Source organism: Myodes glareolus, chromosome X (assembly GCF_982192425.1).
Source record: "Myodes glareolus chromosome X, mMyoGla1.1, whole genome shotgun sequence".
Lineage (NCBI taxonomy): Eukaryota > Metazoa > Chordata > Mammalia > Rodentia > Cricetidae > Myodes > Myodes glareolus.
The window spans coordinates 74,594,081-74,608,602 of NC_142053.1; the positions used below are offsets into that span (position 1 = coordinate 74,594,081).

Below are 14,522 nucleotides of genomic sequence, written 5' to 3' on the forward strand. Positions count from 1 at the left end.
CATGATTACACCTTTAATCCCAGCATTCATGAGGCAGAGACAGGCAGATTTCTATGAGTTTGAGGCCATTCTGGTATATAGAGTGAGTTCCAGTACAGCAAAAGCTACACAAAGAAACTCAGTCTTGAAAAACCAAAATAATAATGATAATAAAAGTAATAACTATGATTAGAATTACTAATATTGTCAGTTTCCATAGTAACTCAAATTAATACTATTTTCACCTGGAACAATAAGACAGAAATTGATTATTCCACACATATCAAACGTGCATTGAAACAGAGTGTTGTCATATGTGTGATACCCATAATGAAAAAATATGAAGACTATTAATATCCAAACTATACAAAATCAGCCATGTATGAAGATTTTACTCATACACTGAAGTAAGCAGATATGAGGTCACAAAAAAGCAGCACACCGAACACATCATCTTTCTACTTTTTATGGCTTTAATTTTTTTAAGTTTTTCAGTATGTGATAAGATTTTATTTTCTTCATATTCATCCTTATTTCCCAGTGACTCACAGAGCAAACCTTCATTCATACCTATCCTTCTTTGTGTCCTTATCTCCCTTTTTAAATCCATTGAGTCTCATTAGTGTTGGGGATAGATAAAGATATAGGTATAGGCATAGGTAGATATAGTCTTCGTAGTATGGCCATTTACTGAAGCTTGTTAGAACTATCTGATGAGGTTGGAGAGATTCACTAATCTATGTGCATAGTGAAAGATCACAAGAAGTTCATTTAATGCTCTATCATATTAGCAGAGTAATAGTAGCAGGTTCTAATCTAAATTCTGTGGCTTGTCTAGCCATAAATTCTTAAATTTTTATTTCATTTTATTTGTTTATTTATTTTCCAGCCCAACTACAGTTTACCCTCTCGCCTCTCCTCGCACTCCCTCTCCCACACCTCCCCTCTGCTCCCACTAAACATCTCCTCCTTCATTTCTATTCAGATAATGACATGCCTCCCTTGGATATCAACAATATATGGCTTGTCAAGTTGTACTAAGACTACCCAACCATCTTGCCTTGTATCAAGCCTGGCAAGATAGCAGAAGATGGACAGACCTGCCATGCTCATGAATTAGTAGGCTTAACATAGTAAAAATAGCCATCTTACTAAAAACAATCTACAATTTCAACACAATCACCATTAAAATCTCAACACAATTTTTTACAGAACTTTAAAGAATAATACTCAACTTCACATGGAAAAACATCAAACCCAAGACAGCTGAAGCAATCCTGTACAATGAAAGAACTTCTGGAGATATCACCATCCCAGATTTCAAACTCTACTACAGGGCTAAAGTCATAAAAATGACATTGTATTGGCATAGAAACAGACAGGTGGATCAATGGAATCAAATTGAAGACCCAGAAGCAAATGCACACACTTAAGGACACCTAATTTTTGACAAAGAAGCCAAAAGTATACAATGGAGAAAAGAAAGCATCTTCAATAAATGGTGCTGATCTAACTGAATGTTGACACGTAGAAGAATGCAAATAGATCCATATCTATCCCCATGAACAAAGTTCAAGTTCAAGTGGTTCAAAGACATTAACATAAACCCAGACAAACGGAACCTGTTAGAAGAGAAAGTGGGGAATATCCTTGAATGCATTGGTATAGGAGAATACTTCCTGAATAGAACACTAATAGTACAGACACATTATCTTTATCTATAAATTGCATTAATTTTAGGCCATTTTAATCATGTATCAGTATATAATAGGTATTTTGATGAAATATGAAAATAAGCATAGGATAGTGGAATTTTAAAATCTGAAGCTATAAATGCTAAACATTCTTGTTTTGTATAGTACTATATAATCTCAACACTATGGATATATCTGCTATATAATAAAATATTTCTACATATTACTGTACCTAAGAAATTTATCCACAACATGAATGTTATCTAAATACATTTTATTCAACTTTCAAAAGTACAATCTTTAATAGCAATGTCTTTTCATGTGGATTATCTATATTAAAATATTAAAATTGAACAAATCGAAAGACAGTATATGCAATGTTTTCAGTCTCTATATGACAGTAAATCATATTCTCAAAAATTTTTGCCCATTGTCTTTCATAATCAAACATCTGAATGACTGAAATTGATTGAAAATGTTTGACAGAGGATGCTAAGACAGGAGTGATGAAGAGAAAACAAGCTATTTTACATACTTACTACAACATCATAAAACATGGAGCTACAGAAATGAAGAAAATGTGATTAAAATAACAAGATATGAAGACATTGAATTGGTTTAATCTATAGAATTAAATAAAGAACAAGTACTTATTCAGTGGGAATTATAAATATGCAAAACTTAATATATAACACATTAAAACGACGTTTAAAACAGAAGTCCATAGAACTTTATTTTACAAGCAATGGTATATAATGATTCTTTTACTACTCATAGGAAAAATGTGAACTGTTAGCCATGTGATCTTGTTTCCAATTTGGCAATAAAATATAACATTACATAAGGTATATTGTGTTAGTTTAGTTTAAATTTCAAATTTTGCACTTTTTTTCATTTTTAGTCAACATTATGAGTATAAAGCATTGCCAAAAGAATCTCAGAAGCAGATACTGGTTTGCTACACATGTCAGACACTTAACCTGAGTGCCTTTCTTTTTCTTAGCCTTAAAAACAACCAGGCTAGAGCTGTGATATACCGGAGTTAATCCTTGTGCCAGTAGAGTTCAAAGTATCAAGTTTAATTCAGGACCAACAGATTCTCCATCTTCCTTAATCTTTCCTCTACCTGTTTTACAAATGCCGACCAAATCATATGTTTCTTCCTACAGAGTCTCTCAATCTATATATAATAATGGCATATATACATACAAAAAAGGTACCAAGGCTATTCTGGTTGTCAATGTAAACAATCTTGTGTATCACAAATAAGAGGAAGGTTATTTAAACACTGATCATATGCCTCTAACCATTTCTAATACAGCTTCTATGGCCTCTTCAATAGCTTACAGTCGTGGATTTCTTATAGCACTTTCATGGTAAACAAACTTAGTGACAATATGTACATCCAGGCATACAAGCTTTCATGTGGCAACCACTGAAAGAGTCAAAACAGAAAGAAATCATAAATGTTCATAATTTGGGGTTGTTGTACGTATCTCCTACAGTCTTTAATAGCAATGTCTTTTCATGTGGATTACATGATAGAATTCAGATGTACAAAGATAGAATCATTTCTCTGAAAAGTAACATCACCACGGAGACTCAAAAAGACACAAGAAGCAAAAGAACACAATTGTTACTGTGATCTCTTATTTGATCCAGCCAATCTTTAGTTGATTTCCCATTACAGACGTCTTACAAGTTCCCGACTAGTCTGGTTTGATATCTGTAAATTAGGCGTGCTTAATTCAGTGCTATTTCTATTGGAAGAATTACGAAAATTACAGCGTGCTAAAGAGTGGAGTAGGGCTTCTCGGGCTTTGGATGCCTCTATGTTCTGATCTTGAGAGATTTGAAGGCTAATTTGATTAACATTATTCATCAGTATATTAGAAGCCAGGAGGTTGGTTATAGAGAGACACCTGGTAAGGTTTTCTTCCAAAAACTGTTTGTAGAGTTCATCCACCTTTTTTTCCATATAACTATTAAGCATAGAATTAGAAAGGGGTTGCTTATGTAAGAGCATGCTCTTTTCTCGAACCTCATCCCCATTTAACAATTTTGAAGCGGTTGTTTTCTCCAGAGGCCCCATTTTAGGAGAGTGGCCTAATGGCATATCCACTGAAAGTAAAAGAGGACCATTACAGACATCATCATGGGCATGTTCCACAAAGCAGCCAGAATCATACATGTTTCTAACGTGGTCACCTCCTATCTGTAGGTCAGGATAATTCTGGCAAATACTTGTACAGGACCAAGACCGATATAAATCCAGTTGTATTTCATCATGTCCCCTCTTTGGAATGGGCAATGCAATGGATACATTTCCTGGAAGAGGTGTACTTTTGAATTTTGTAACAGGTAACTCATCCACAGATTTCATTTGAGATGTGTTATCTTCTTTAGTTAGACTTCCTTCTACAACTTTCTCTTGATTTCCCATCTTAAGAGGGGGAGGTGAATTGTTCTGTATATCTAGAAGATTATTTTCCCAATTTTCCTTTTCATCATTTGGTGTCTTCTTACATCTTAATGGTTTATGAAATTTTGCGTGTTTATGTTCTTTGTAAAAGAATTCTGTTAGGAAGGCTTCTCCAAGCATTTTCTTAGGCAAGTTCTTCTAACAATATGTGTGGATTATATTCCTACAATATAAAAGACCTAATTAAGGCAATTCACAGTTAAATTCCAATAAGAATTTTCTCCTACACAAACCGTATTTTTGAGAAGAACTCTTGCTCAAATAACAGAGAATAGGACTAGAAATATGTTGATTCCTTCTTACTAATGTTTACCAATCAGGAATTTACTTATTTTTGGCTCTCAGTTTTCTCAACAGTTAAAAGATAATATTACCCCCTACCTTTTCCATGGGTCTGTTGTGAGGATATTACATAGCACCATACAAGTGTTTAAAAAGCACAAACTCAGGGGTGTGGATAGCTCTCGATGTCAGCTGTCTTTTAGTATTTATTTAGAAATTGCTAACTTCCTGTCCAAAAGTCCACTTATAATACTCAACACTCATGAAAATTCTTTGAACTAAGCCATAAACATAGCTATCTATTTTTTTAATAATGCAGGTCTCTCAAATTTACTATTTTTTTCTTTCCCTTTCTTCTTAAGTTTTTCTTTTTCTTCTTTGGCACTCAAATCTTTATTCCTTATTCACTTATTTCATTCATTTTTTTATACCACTCATTAATGTAATTTTAAAAATTTTAAATTTCCCTATAAACTACTATGTAAAAAGCCAGGCATGTAAGTTCACACCTGTAATCCCAGCAAACAGCCGGCTGAGACAATAGTATCATAAACTCAAGGTCAGCCTAGGCTAAGTGGCAAAACCTGCCTCTTACATACCAAGATAAAAATAAACTCTGTAAGAATGAAAAACATCATTCACTTTTACTCGAAATGCAGCTTTCATCTCACAAGTCTACGGCATATATTACACACGTTTCCAGGAAACCCATTTATGCTAAAGTTTGAAAGAATTTAAGAAGAAATTCAAACAACACAAATCAAACTAAATAAAAGTTTGAACTTACGATGTTTTCCAAATATCAGGATACGAAAGAATTTGATCTTCTGAGATGTCGACAGTCCAAACTCAGAAAATAGTCCTTTCTGTCTGGTTTGCGTCTTAGTGTCTGCTTACATCTTCCAAAGGAGGACAGCTTTAGTCACATAAATTGGTTCTGCTTTCCGTTCACACCCAGGACTAAAACCCTAGTAGGAAAATGATGTGGGTTGGTCCCATGTGTGGTACGGTAATGACCATGTACCAAAAGAGGATCTGAAAGTGTTTGTTCAAGTTCCCAGTGACAGAGAGTGGGAAAAGGCTAACAGCGACAGAGTTCTTCATGTACGTCAAGACAGAGACAAAATTATTTTCACTTTTAAGTAGGACTAGAGTGGAACGGTCTCAGCATCGTTTGTAAAAAATAATTTGAAAGAAACCAAATGAGCATCAAAAAGAAAATCAATTAATAAATTGTGATACAACTATGACATGAAATACTAAATTAAGCATTTCTTTAAAAACTGAAACTATTTTATTAGTTCTTTCAAGGGTTACACCTTTGAAAAAAAAACTGTCTCTCCCTCCCTCCTCCCCAGAACTCACCAACTGTCAATAGATCTTTAGTTACGGTTGGGGGAGGGAGTCATTAGCCACTCTGCCCTTCAGTTAGAATGTTGACTAGCTTGATCTTGTACAGGTAACCACAGCTTCTGTGTACTCGTGAGTGTACTGCCAGGTCCTGTCCAGAAGACACAATTTTCCTCGGCTCCCTCCTATTCTCTAGATGTTACAATCTTTCTCAATCTTTCTATGCCTTCTTCCACGATGGTCTCTGAGTAAATGGAGCATTTCTAATGATTTTTTTATACTTAATTGATTGTTTATTTTGTTGTTTGCAACAGGTAGCACCGGTTGAGCTGGAATATGCTATGGAGGCCAAATCGATCTTAAACTTGTGACAATCCTCTTGCCTTTGCCTCCTAAGAGTCAGGATTATAAACATGTGTCAACTATCAACACATGTGGCTACATGACAATCATTCTAAATTATCATATAGATTATTAATTCAAGAAACATTATCCATTTTACAGAGGAAACAAGGGCCGAGAAAGGGTCTATGAATTTTTTGGCTCTCACAAAACTAGTAAGTGATAGAATCCGAATTTTCAGCAACAGATCAAGAGCACTGCAGGATATGTTATGTACATGTGTAAAGTAGATGCACTGCAAGGGAATATACACAGTTTGACTCCACTGTGAATGTGTGTGCAATGTGTCAAACACTATTCAGAATATTCCACACATACCAACTTACTCTTCATAAAATTCCAGGGAACAAATATCATTTTTCCTTATAGAAAAATGAATCACAGGAACATGTTCAATCTCAGAGAAGTATAAGAAGTGGTTTGGGTTTGAATTCAAGAAGTTTTGAATCAGAACTTTCATCCTCAATTTCCTTGCTGAACTAAGTTTTGCTTTTCTTTGCCTTAATATATGTCAACATGCTGGTGGAAAAAAATGATACAAATCAAATTGTTTATAGTAGTTTCCTTTGTAAAGAATGTGGCAGGAAATAGGCAAAGGGATAATTTCACAACTTACTTTTCATATCTCTATATGAGTTGAATGCTTGTATAATTACTGTATATCTATGTTTTACTGGGATGTCTGAAAGACAAAATAATTCGCATACGTACAAAGTCAAGAAAAATGCTTCTATCATCTTTAGAATATGTCTTACCAACCTTACAAAGGTCTAATCCATTTTTGAATGCTTTTAAATAACACATAAAAACTGCCAAAGAAGATTGACAAGCAGTTTTAATATCCATTATACTTGGGGCTTGAATTAGTATTTCTTTTTGATTCTATTTAATAACATTAAATAAATCAAAAACAACCTATAGTTAGTTCTCATTTTGTATATGGCTCCAATCAACTCCTTTCAGGCTGTCAATTATCCTCCTGTGAGAAGTACTGCATTAGAAGAGCACCCAGTGACATGAGGAGATATGGCGATATCTCACACTAGGAGAGAACGGAAGAACTTAGAAGATATATTTTGTCAATGCCACCACAACGACCATTAAAAGAAAATAAGAACTTTCAAATCCCTCTTAATTCAGATTTCATCATTTTGGTTATATTGCATCTAGTTCATTCCCTTCAACCCTACATCTCACAGGTCCAAGTTATATCAATGTCCTGTCCTAAAGATGTCTACCACTCAAAACTAGCGCTACCTTTCCATACTTCAGTTACAATAGCTGATTCTAATCTTGTCCCCCATAAAATTTGCCATACTTGTTGATCTAACTTTTATATAAACCTAAAATCTTCAAAGCCTTCTGTTTACGCATGGATTAATAAGAATATATGAAATTTATAATTGTGTAAAATGCTCTTAGTCTTTTTTCATTTAACCATCACAGCAAATCTTCAAGCTCTAATTATCTGAAATTTTATACAATAGTAAAAAGTCTCAAAAGTACTAAAAATCAAAACTCAAAATGAAACCAGACTCTGTTTCCTCTGTTCAATCCAGTTTCCATCTTTTAATTTCTCCATGTGTTTCTAAATATCAAGTGACTTAGTTGCAAAGACTAAAAGCCAGAAATTATCACATTCAACAACCCTGCCATCTACTTGAAGCCTAATATCATGGATTTTTGTATACATTTGGATCCTAACATCTTACTGACCAGTGGTAACTGAACCAAAATGTCCAGCTTTAAAAAAGATAAGCTACTCTGTAAAATTTGCTACTAAAATGACAAAAAGATAGCCACTTATATATGTATTGTACTAATGACCTGAGATAAGACCAAGAACTTCCCTCTCAACTGCTGTGAGATTCCCACATACTTTTCAGCCTTGTGATCTCTTTGCTGTAAAATCATCATAGCATCTTTGCAATGTATTTCAATAAACCCTCAATTTCACTGTCTGTTTTCATCTGTGGTAAATATCTTTGGTAAACACATTTACAGCCTTCACATTACTGGTTTTTCTAGATGCCATAACAAGTGTAGCATTCATGAATGTTTCTTCTACCTTAAAATGCTTTATTCTCATATTTTTCCAGCACTATACATGCTTCAAGTTTGTTAAGTTCTGTTATTCCAGGATGCTTGCCTTGACCCACGTAGTATAGTTTGATTTTATCTGCTTTGTATTTATCGCGTTTTATAAATTTTCACTCAGTTCCTTGAAAATAAATATTTTGTCTTATCCATTGATGTGATCTCTAACAGTATGCCAAGTATAACACCCATATTAATAATACTTGTTTTCTGTACAACCTCTAATGAAGCCACATACTTTCACATAGTCAATTCATTTAGTCTTTAAAATTATATAGTCAGATAGGTGTAAATGTACCACATTTTCTTCATCCATTCTTCTGTTGAGGGGCATCTAGATTATTTTTAGGTTCTGGCTATTACAAATAATGTTGCTATGAAAATAGCTGAGCAAATGCCCTTGTGGTATGATTGAGCATCCTTTCTATATGTGCCCAAGAGTGGTATTGCTGTGTCTTGAGGTAGATAGATTCCCAATTTTCTGAGAAACCACCATACTGATTTCCAAAGTGGCTGTATAAGCTTGCACTCCCACCAGCAGCAGAAGAGTGCTTTACTTACTCCACATTCTTTCCAGAATAAGTTACAATCAGTGTTCTTTTTTATTTTAGCCATTCTGGCTGGTGTAAGTTGGTATCTCAGAGTTGTTTTGATTTGTATTTCCCTGATGGTTAAGGATGTTGAGCAACTCCTTATGGGGAGGAGGGAAGAGAACATGAGGAAACAGGATGGTCAAGTTGGGGGAAGGACAGAGAGGGAGGACAAGAGATATCTTGATAGAGGGAGCCCTTATGGAGCTAGAGAGAAACTAGGCACTAGGGAAATTCGCAGGAATCCACAAGGATGACCACAGCTAAGACACTAAATAAGGGACGAAGAGGGAGTGGGGGGAGTGGGAGGATGTTGGGAAGAGGGGCGGAAATGGAAACTTTTATAATTTAATAAAATTACTTTCAAAAAAAAGAATAGTGGAGAGGGTGCCTGAACTGGCCTTTCCCTATAATCAGATCGATGGCTACCTTAACTGTCATCATAGAAATTCATCCAGTACCTGATGGAAGCAAATGTAGAGATCCATGATTAAGAACAGGCTCTGAGTGTCCAGTTGAAGAGAGGGTGGAGTGATAATATAATCAAAGAGGTCAATACCATGATGAGGATACCCATAGAAACAGCTGAAGTGATCTAGTGGGAACTCACTGACTCCAGACAGGGGAACCTGCATAGGACCCAACTAGGCCATCTGAATGTGGGTCACAGCTGTGCGACTGGGGCAGTGTGTGAGGCCACTGGCAATGAGACCAGGATTTATCCCTAGTGCATGAAGTAACTGGCATTTTGGAGCCCATTCCCCATGGAGGGATACCTTGCTGGGCCTAGATATAGAAGGGAGGGTCTTGGTATTGCCTCAAGTGATATGACAGACCTTGTTGATTTCCCATGGGAGGCCTCACCCTCTCTGAGAAGTGGATGGGAAGATGGGGTGGAGAGAAAGGGGGAAGCGGGAGGAGGAGAGTGATGGGGAACTAGGATTGTTTTGGAAAATGAGAAAAGATTTCTGTAAAATAAAAAATAAATTCTTAGATAGGTACCACATCCTCACTGCAACAAAAATGGAAAGTTAACAAACTCATTTGCACCTCTTTCTCCTTCAAGTCTAGGTTGTAGCTCTCTATGCATGTAAGCATGACCTCAAACTTCTGCTATTCCTGCTTGCATCTCCTTCTGTGTGCTGGCATTGCAGATGTGTGCCACAGCACTGCTACACGTGCTGCTAGACACGAATCCAGGACCTTAGAAGCACTCTACCACGTGAGTTACCTGTCCAGCCACAAAGCCATTCCGCTTCGTGGATAGAGTCATCTAATACAATATCGTCTTAAAGAAAAAATAGGATACTTAAGACCTTAACTCTCATTATATATCCACTTTTGGCAAACTCCTTAAGGTACAAATGTTATCCGTATCTTCCACAATTAAAATGACAAAACCAGGGGCTGGAGAGATGGCCGTTTATAAACGTGTACTGAGACCACAGTTCGATTCCCAACATCAGTGTCTGGTGGCTCCCAAGTGGTTGCCTGTAACTACAGGTCTCTAGGGGTTTCACTCCCATGCACATGCCTTCACACAGGCACAGATATATAATTAAAAATAATTGCTATAAATCTAAAAATTGTTGTAACTAGACAATATACACTGATAAAATGAACTGTGAGTATTTCGAAGAGGAAGCAGACTTTTTACATGGGGAGCAAAGGGGGCGGTGGAGAAGAGGAAGTACTGAGAAGGACATGGACTATTGCACAAATTAAGGGTTGGTTGGCCTCAAGAGGGAAGAGGCAAGCCTGCAAAGCACATTTCAACAGGGAGCTTAGTGGGGGAAAAGAAGAGAGAACTCTCCTGGGTTAAGAGTGGGGGAAATGTTTCTATGTCGGTAATGTCTTGCCTGGATCTATTTGTACTGTCCTTACAAATTAAGACAACGCAAGTTTATTAGTCTCTTTTCGTCACATGCCACACTGTATTTTAAAGATTTTCCTGTCCCAGAGGAGGCCTTGGTGGCCAGCAAGGAAGCAACTGGCCTCCCTTCCTAAACAGAGGAGAGGAAAGACCTAGCAGCACTGTAGAGTGAATTTGTTTTCCCTCTTCCACCCCAGCACTTGGCAGCTGGGCTGAGAGGTGTTAGCCAGTATGTGTCGCTCTAGGGAGCACAGTCTCCTCTCCCCTCCCTTCAGGGCAGGTGGGTGGGTGGAGCTTTCTGCCCTCTGGTCACTAGGCACCAGCTTTCCTCAGAATGGGCACCAGCCTGCACCACAAGGGGCATTTGCTCCTTAGCCAATCCTGAGTGCAGGCCCTTAGCAACCCTCACAAAGAAAGCAAGGCTCAGCCGGGCTCCGTGTTCTGTCTTCAGGAAGCCAGTCCCCAGTAAAGTGTTGACCTGTTACTTTTGAAGAGTAACAGCGGACTGGAAACCATGAGTAACATTAAAATATATTATGCCAGCGTGTCAGGATCTAGGGAGGTGAGTGGGAAGGGCCTCAGCTGGAGGGAGGAAACAGGAGGGGATTAGAGCGAAACTGTGTAGTCGGACTTCCAGATTTTGCTTAGACTCTCATAGCCTTTCTGCCTTTTGAAGTTTGATTTTATTTTACTGTGTTGCATGAACGTGGGCCATGTAAGGACTTACCAGATGGGTGCTTAGTTCTCTTATTCAGGTTGTCTCTAAGAATTGGTTGATGTTGCAAGTTTCTGGTATCTTGAACTCAACTACCTTAAAGAATCCAATCATTTTGTCAATACTTAAAATGTACAAGAAATAGTGAACTCCATTTAGAATGGAAGAGAAAAAAATGACAGTTATTGTAGAGCCAAAATCCCCAGAGAAAACCAAGCAACCCATAAAGGGGTCAATTGTTTATTTCTAAGAAGTCTATGTATTTGTATAAGTCACAAATTAAAGTTTACATGAATTATTTTATAGAACAGAACTTCTCAATAGAAACATAATGAAAGCCACTTATGAAACTTTAAATTTATTAGTAGTCATTAGTAGTCATCTAAAAAAGAAATGATTGAGACAAATTTTAGTATATTTAACACAGAATATTCAAAATATCATTGCCAAATGCAATCTTTCTGAATGCTGGCAAGGTACATGTTCTTTTATCACATTGTCTTCAAATTTAGCATGCACTGTGCTCACATAAAAACTGGGGGATTAGAACTTTTGCCGTTAAATTTATCACTTTTCCAACAACAAATAAATAGTTGCCAAGCATTCATTATGCCCTTGCTGCCTGCCATACCCTCTATCTAAAAGGAGGAATGAGATTTTATCTCGGCCTAGGAAAAATAGATTGCTGTTATATAAAGCCTGGTCAAGGGTGTTAGCGTTTTTATACAAAAATGGAAAGTTTAAAAACTTTTAAAGAAAGTTGAGATATTTCACTAGTTTCCAAAGAAACAGCATGTGCCTTATATGCTATTGGGTATCACAGTCTGTAAAAGTCGATGATTTCAAGTAAGAACCACAAAGAATGCAATACACTAATGCTGATCTCCGACACTCAAACAGTTGCATAACCATCATCCGGCAGGGATGGCTAGAACGGATTGTTCCTGGTACTATCCTCAGCATTGCTAATACTGTAGATTTGAGGTGGAAGTGATGCTGATGCTGCCAGACTGTGAGTCATGCATGGAATATCACTGTTCTATGCAACCATTCTCTTAATGGGTTCATCTGGGAAGACTGAGAAAAATACAAGATGATGGCTTAAGTCTCATGCAACATATTTTGCAATTTAAAGAAGCAATGAGAAAGTGAAAACATTGAATTTTGGAGTTTTAGAAATGTTTCTGCTGTCTTTTGAATACAGACAAGCGTTTTTGAAGTGTGACTGAGTTACACCTTTGAACATCAAACAAAAACCTTACTGGCATTCACTTTTACAGAAATCCCACTTCAGTAAGTTGGGGTTGGGGCTTGTCCAATGCTTTTCACATTCTGGTATCAGAAATAATATTTGACAAAATTACTCAAGATACCACATGAAAACACAAGAACCTCAACTTTGCCGAAATTTATGTTGTGGTTATTCAGTTTTTGGTTATAAAGTAAGTTTAGGAAAACAACCAGCAGTCGTAATTTTACTTTAGCCAGAAAGGAAGCAGAAAGGAAAGTCTGACAAACATTCTGTTAGTATAGGGTACAAATTTTGGCAATTCAATCACATAGCACACATTAGCCATTTTTGTCCTTTCACTTTTTTAGAGCTTAGCTTCATGAGGGAGGGAATTTTTCATTCTATTTTCTGATTTAATTCCTGATTATTGTTTTCCCTATTTGATATGTAGACATGTAGACACACAGGTTGTTTTCAAAGCAAGATCTCAAGAAGTGATCCAAGCTGGCCTAGAAATTGATCACTATGATCATCTTTTTTATTTTTAGTATGTATTGATTGTACAAACATATATATATATATATGTATACATATATGAGTTTTCTTATATTGCCACACATCTTTTTAAAAAAAATCTGTGGTTCTTTTCAGTTTCATATTGTGCAATGTGTGTGTGTGTGGTGTAACATAATATGACCAATATGTTATATATATTATATACATATACATATATATATATATAAACATGATCTAACAACAAAATTGACTAATTGTTTTTGTACCCAAACTTGCCATCGACAATGGCTGTAATTCTTTCATAACATAATGAATAAGCAAGACAACAAAACATAAAAGATATTAGAGCAAATCAATGAAGAACTTTCTATATCTTTTTTACTATTTAGGTAAAACAGAAGCAAAGTGAAGTTATGAGGATTTTTGATTCTTACAACATTAAGTACGAGTTAATTGACATAACTGTCAGTCCCCAAGCACTGGAAGAAATGCGGACTAAGGCTGACTCTCCTATGGCTGCACCACCTCAGATATTCAATGGTCCAGAATATTGTGGAGTAAGAATAAATACTTGTTTAGTTAGTTATATTTCATAACTTAAAGTCATATATGTGGGTAAAAATCAATGTATGAGGTATGAAAGTCAGGTTTACTTATCTACAGAATAACTTAATTGTGTTTCTAACAAGATAACAATATTTAATTCTAAAAAGATTGTCACTGCTTGGCGAGGAATAATTAGGTATGTTTTTTTTATCATTCTTTATGATGTCCAGTAACTGATATTCTGGGGAAATGATCTACCTTTCTTAGCAGAAGTTTGCGAAAGTCTGGGCATAATAATTAGCAGGCAACACTTGAATTTAATTGTAGTTAAGAATGATCACAACTGATTAACTGCAATTTCGTTTCTAGGATTTTGATACGTTCCACTATGCCAAGGAGAACAAGGAGATTCTGAAGTTCCTGAAGATGGAGGAAATGGAGAGTGATGGCACCACTTCTTCCTCTTAACTGTAGAACAGCTGCTCCATTAAAACAGCTGCCAAAGCTAACGGGCTCCTACTCTCTCAATGTTTCAGTAATAGGATTTTTAAACTGCACATTTTAAAGATTTGCTTTTATTCCCCCCACCTCTCAGTGTGTGTAGGGGGTGTACCCAAACACACACACACACACACACACACACACACACACACACACACACACACATGCCTATCGAAACCAGAGAAGGTGTAGGATTTCCTATTAGTTACAGGCAGCTGAGAACTGGCCTAGCAACCATTCTTAACTGCTAAGCCATCTCTTCAG

The 14,522-nt window shown here is 36.3% G+C and overlaps 2 protein-coding genes across 2 annotated transcripts; one reads left to right on the forward strand and one right to left on the reverse strand.

The window, feature by feature from the left end:
- Positions 1-1,930: 1,930 nt before the first annotated feature.
- Positions 1,931-5,410, reverse strand: LOC125389422 (TLR adapter interacting with SLC15A4 on the lysosome-like). The gene is made up of 2 exons (XM_048417978.3): positions 5,225-5,410; positions 1,931-4,318 (listed from the first exon to the last, which is right to left on the reverse strand). Exon 2 carries the CDS (start codon positions 4,273-4,275, stop codon positions 3,358-3,360), a length of 918 nt encoding a protein of 305 aa, XP_048273935.1. The 5' UTR covers positions 4,276-4,318; positions 5,225-5,410; the 3' UTR covers positions 1,931-3,357.
- Positions 5,411-11,067: 5,657 nt separating this feature from the next.
- On the forward strand, positions 11,068-14,266 carry LOC125389394 (SH3 domain-binding glutamic acid-rich-like protein 3). Its single transcript, XM_048417953.2, has 3 exons — positions 11,068-11,311; positions 13,601-13,768; positions 14,127-14,266. The coding sequence occupies exons 1-3, from the start codon at positions 11,264-11,266 to the stop codon at positions 14,223-14,225; spliced, it is 315 nt and encodes a 104-aa protein (XP_048273910.1). The 5' UTR covers positions 11,068-11,263; the 3' UTR covers positions 14,226-14,266.
- The last annotated feature ends 256 nt before the right edge of the window (positions 14,267-14,522 follow it).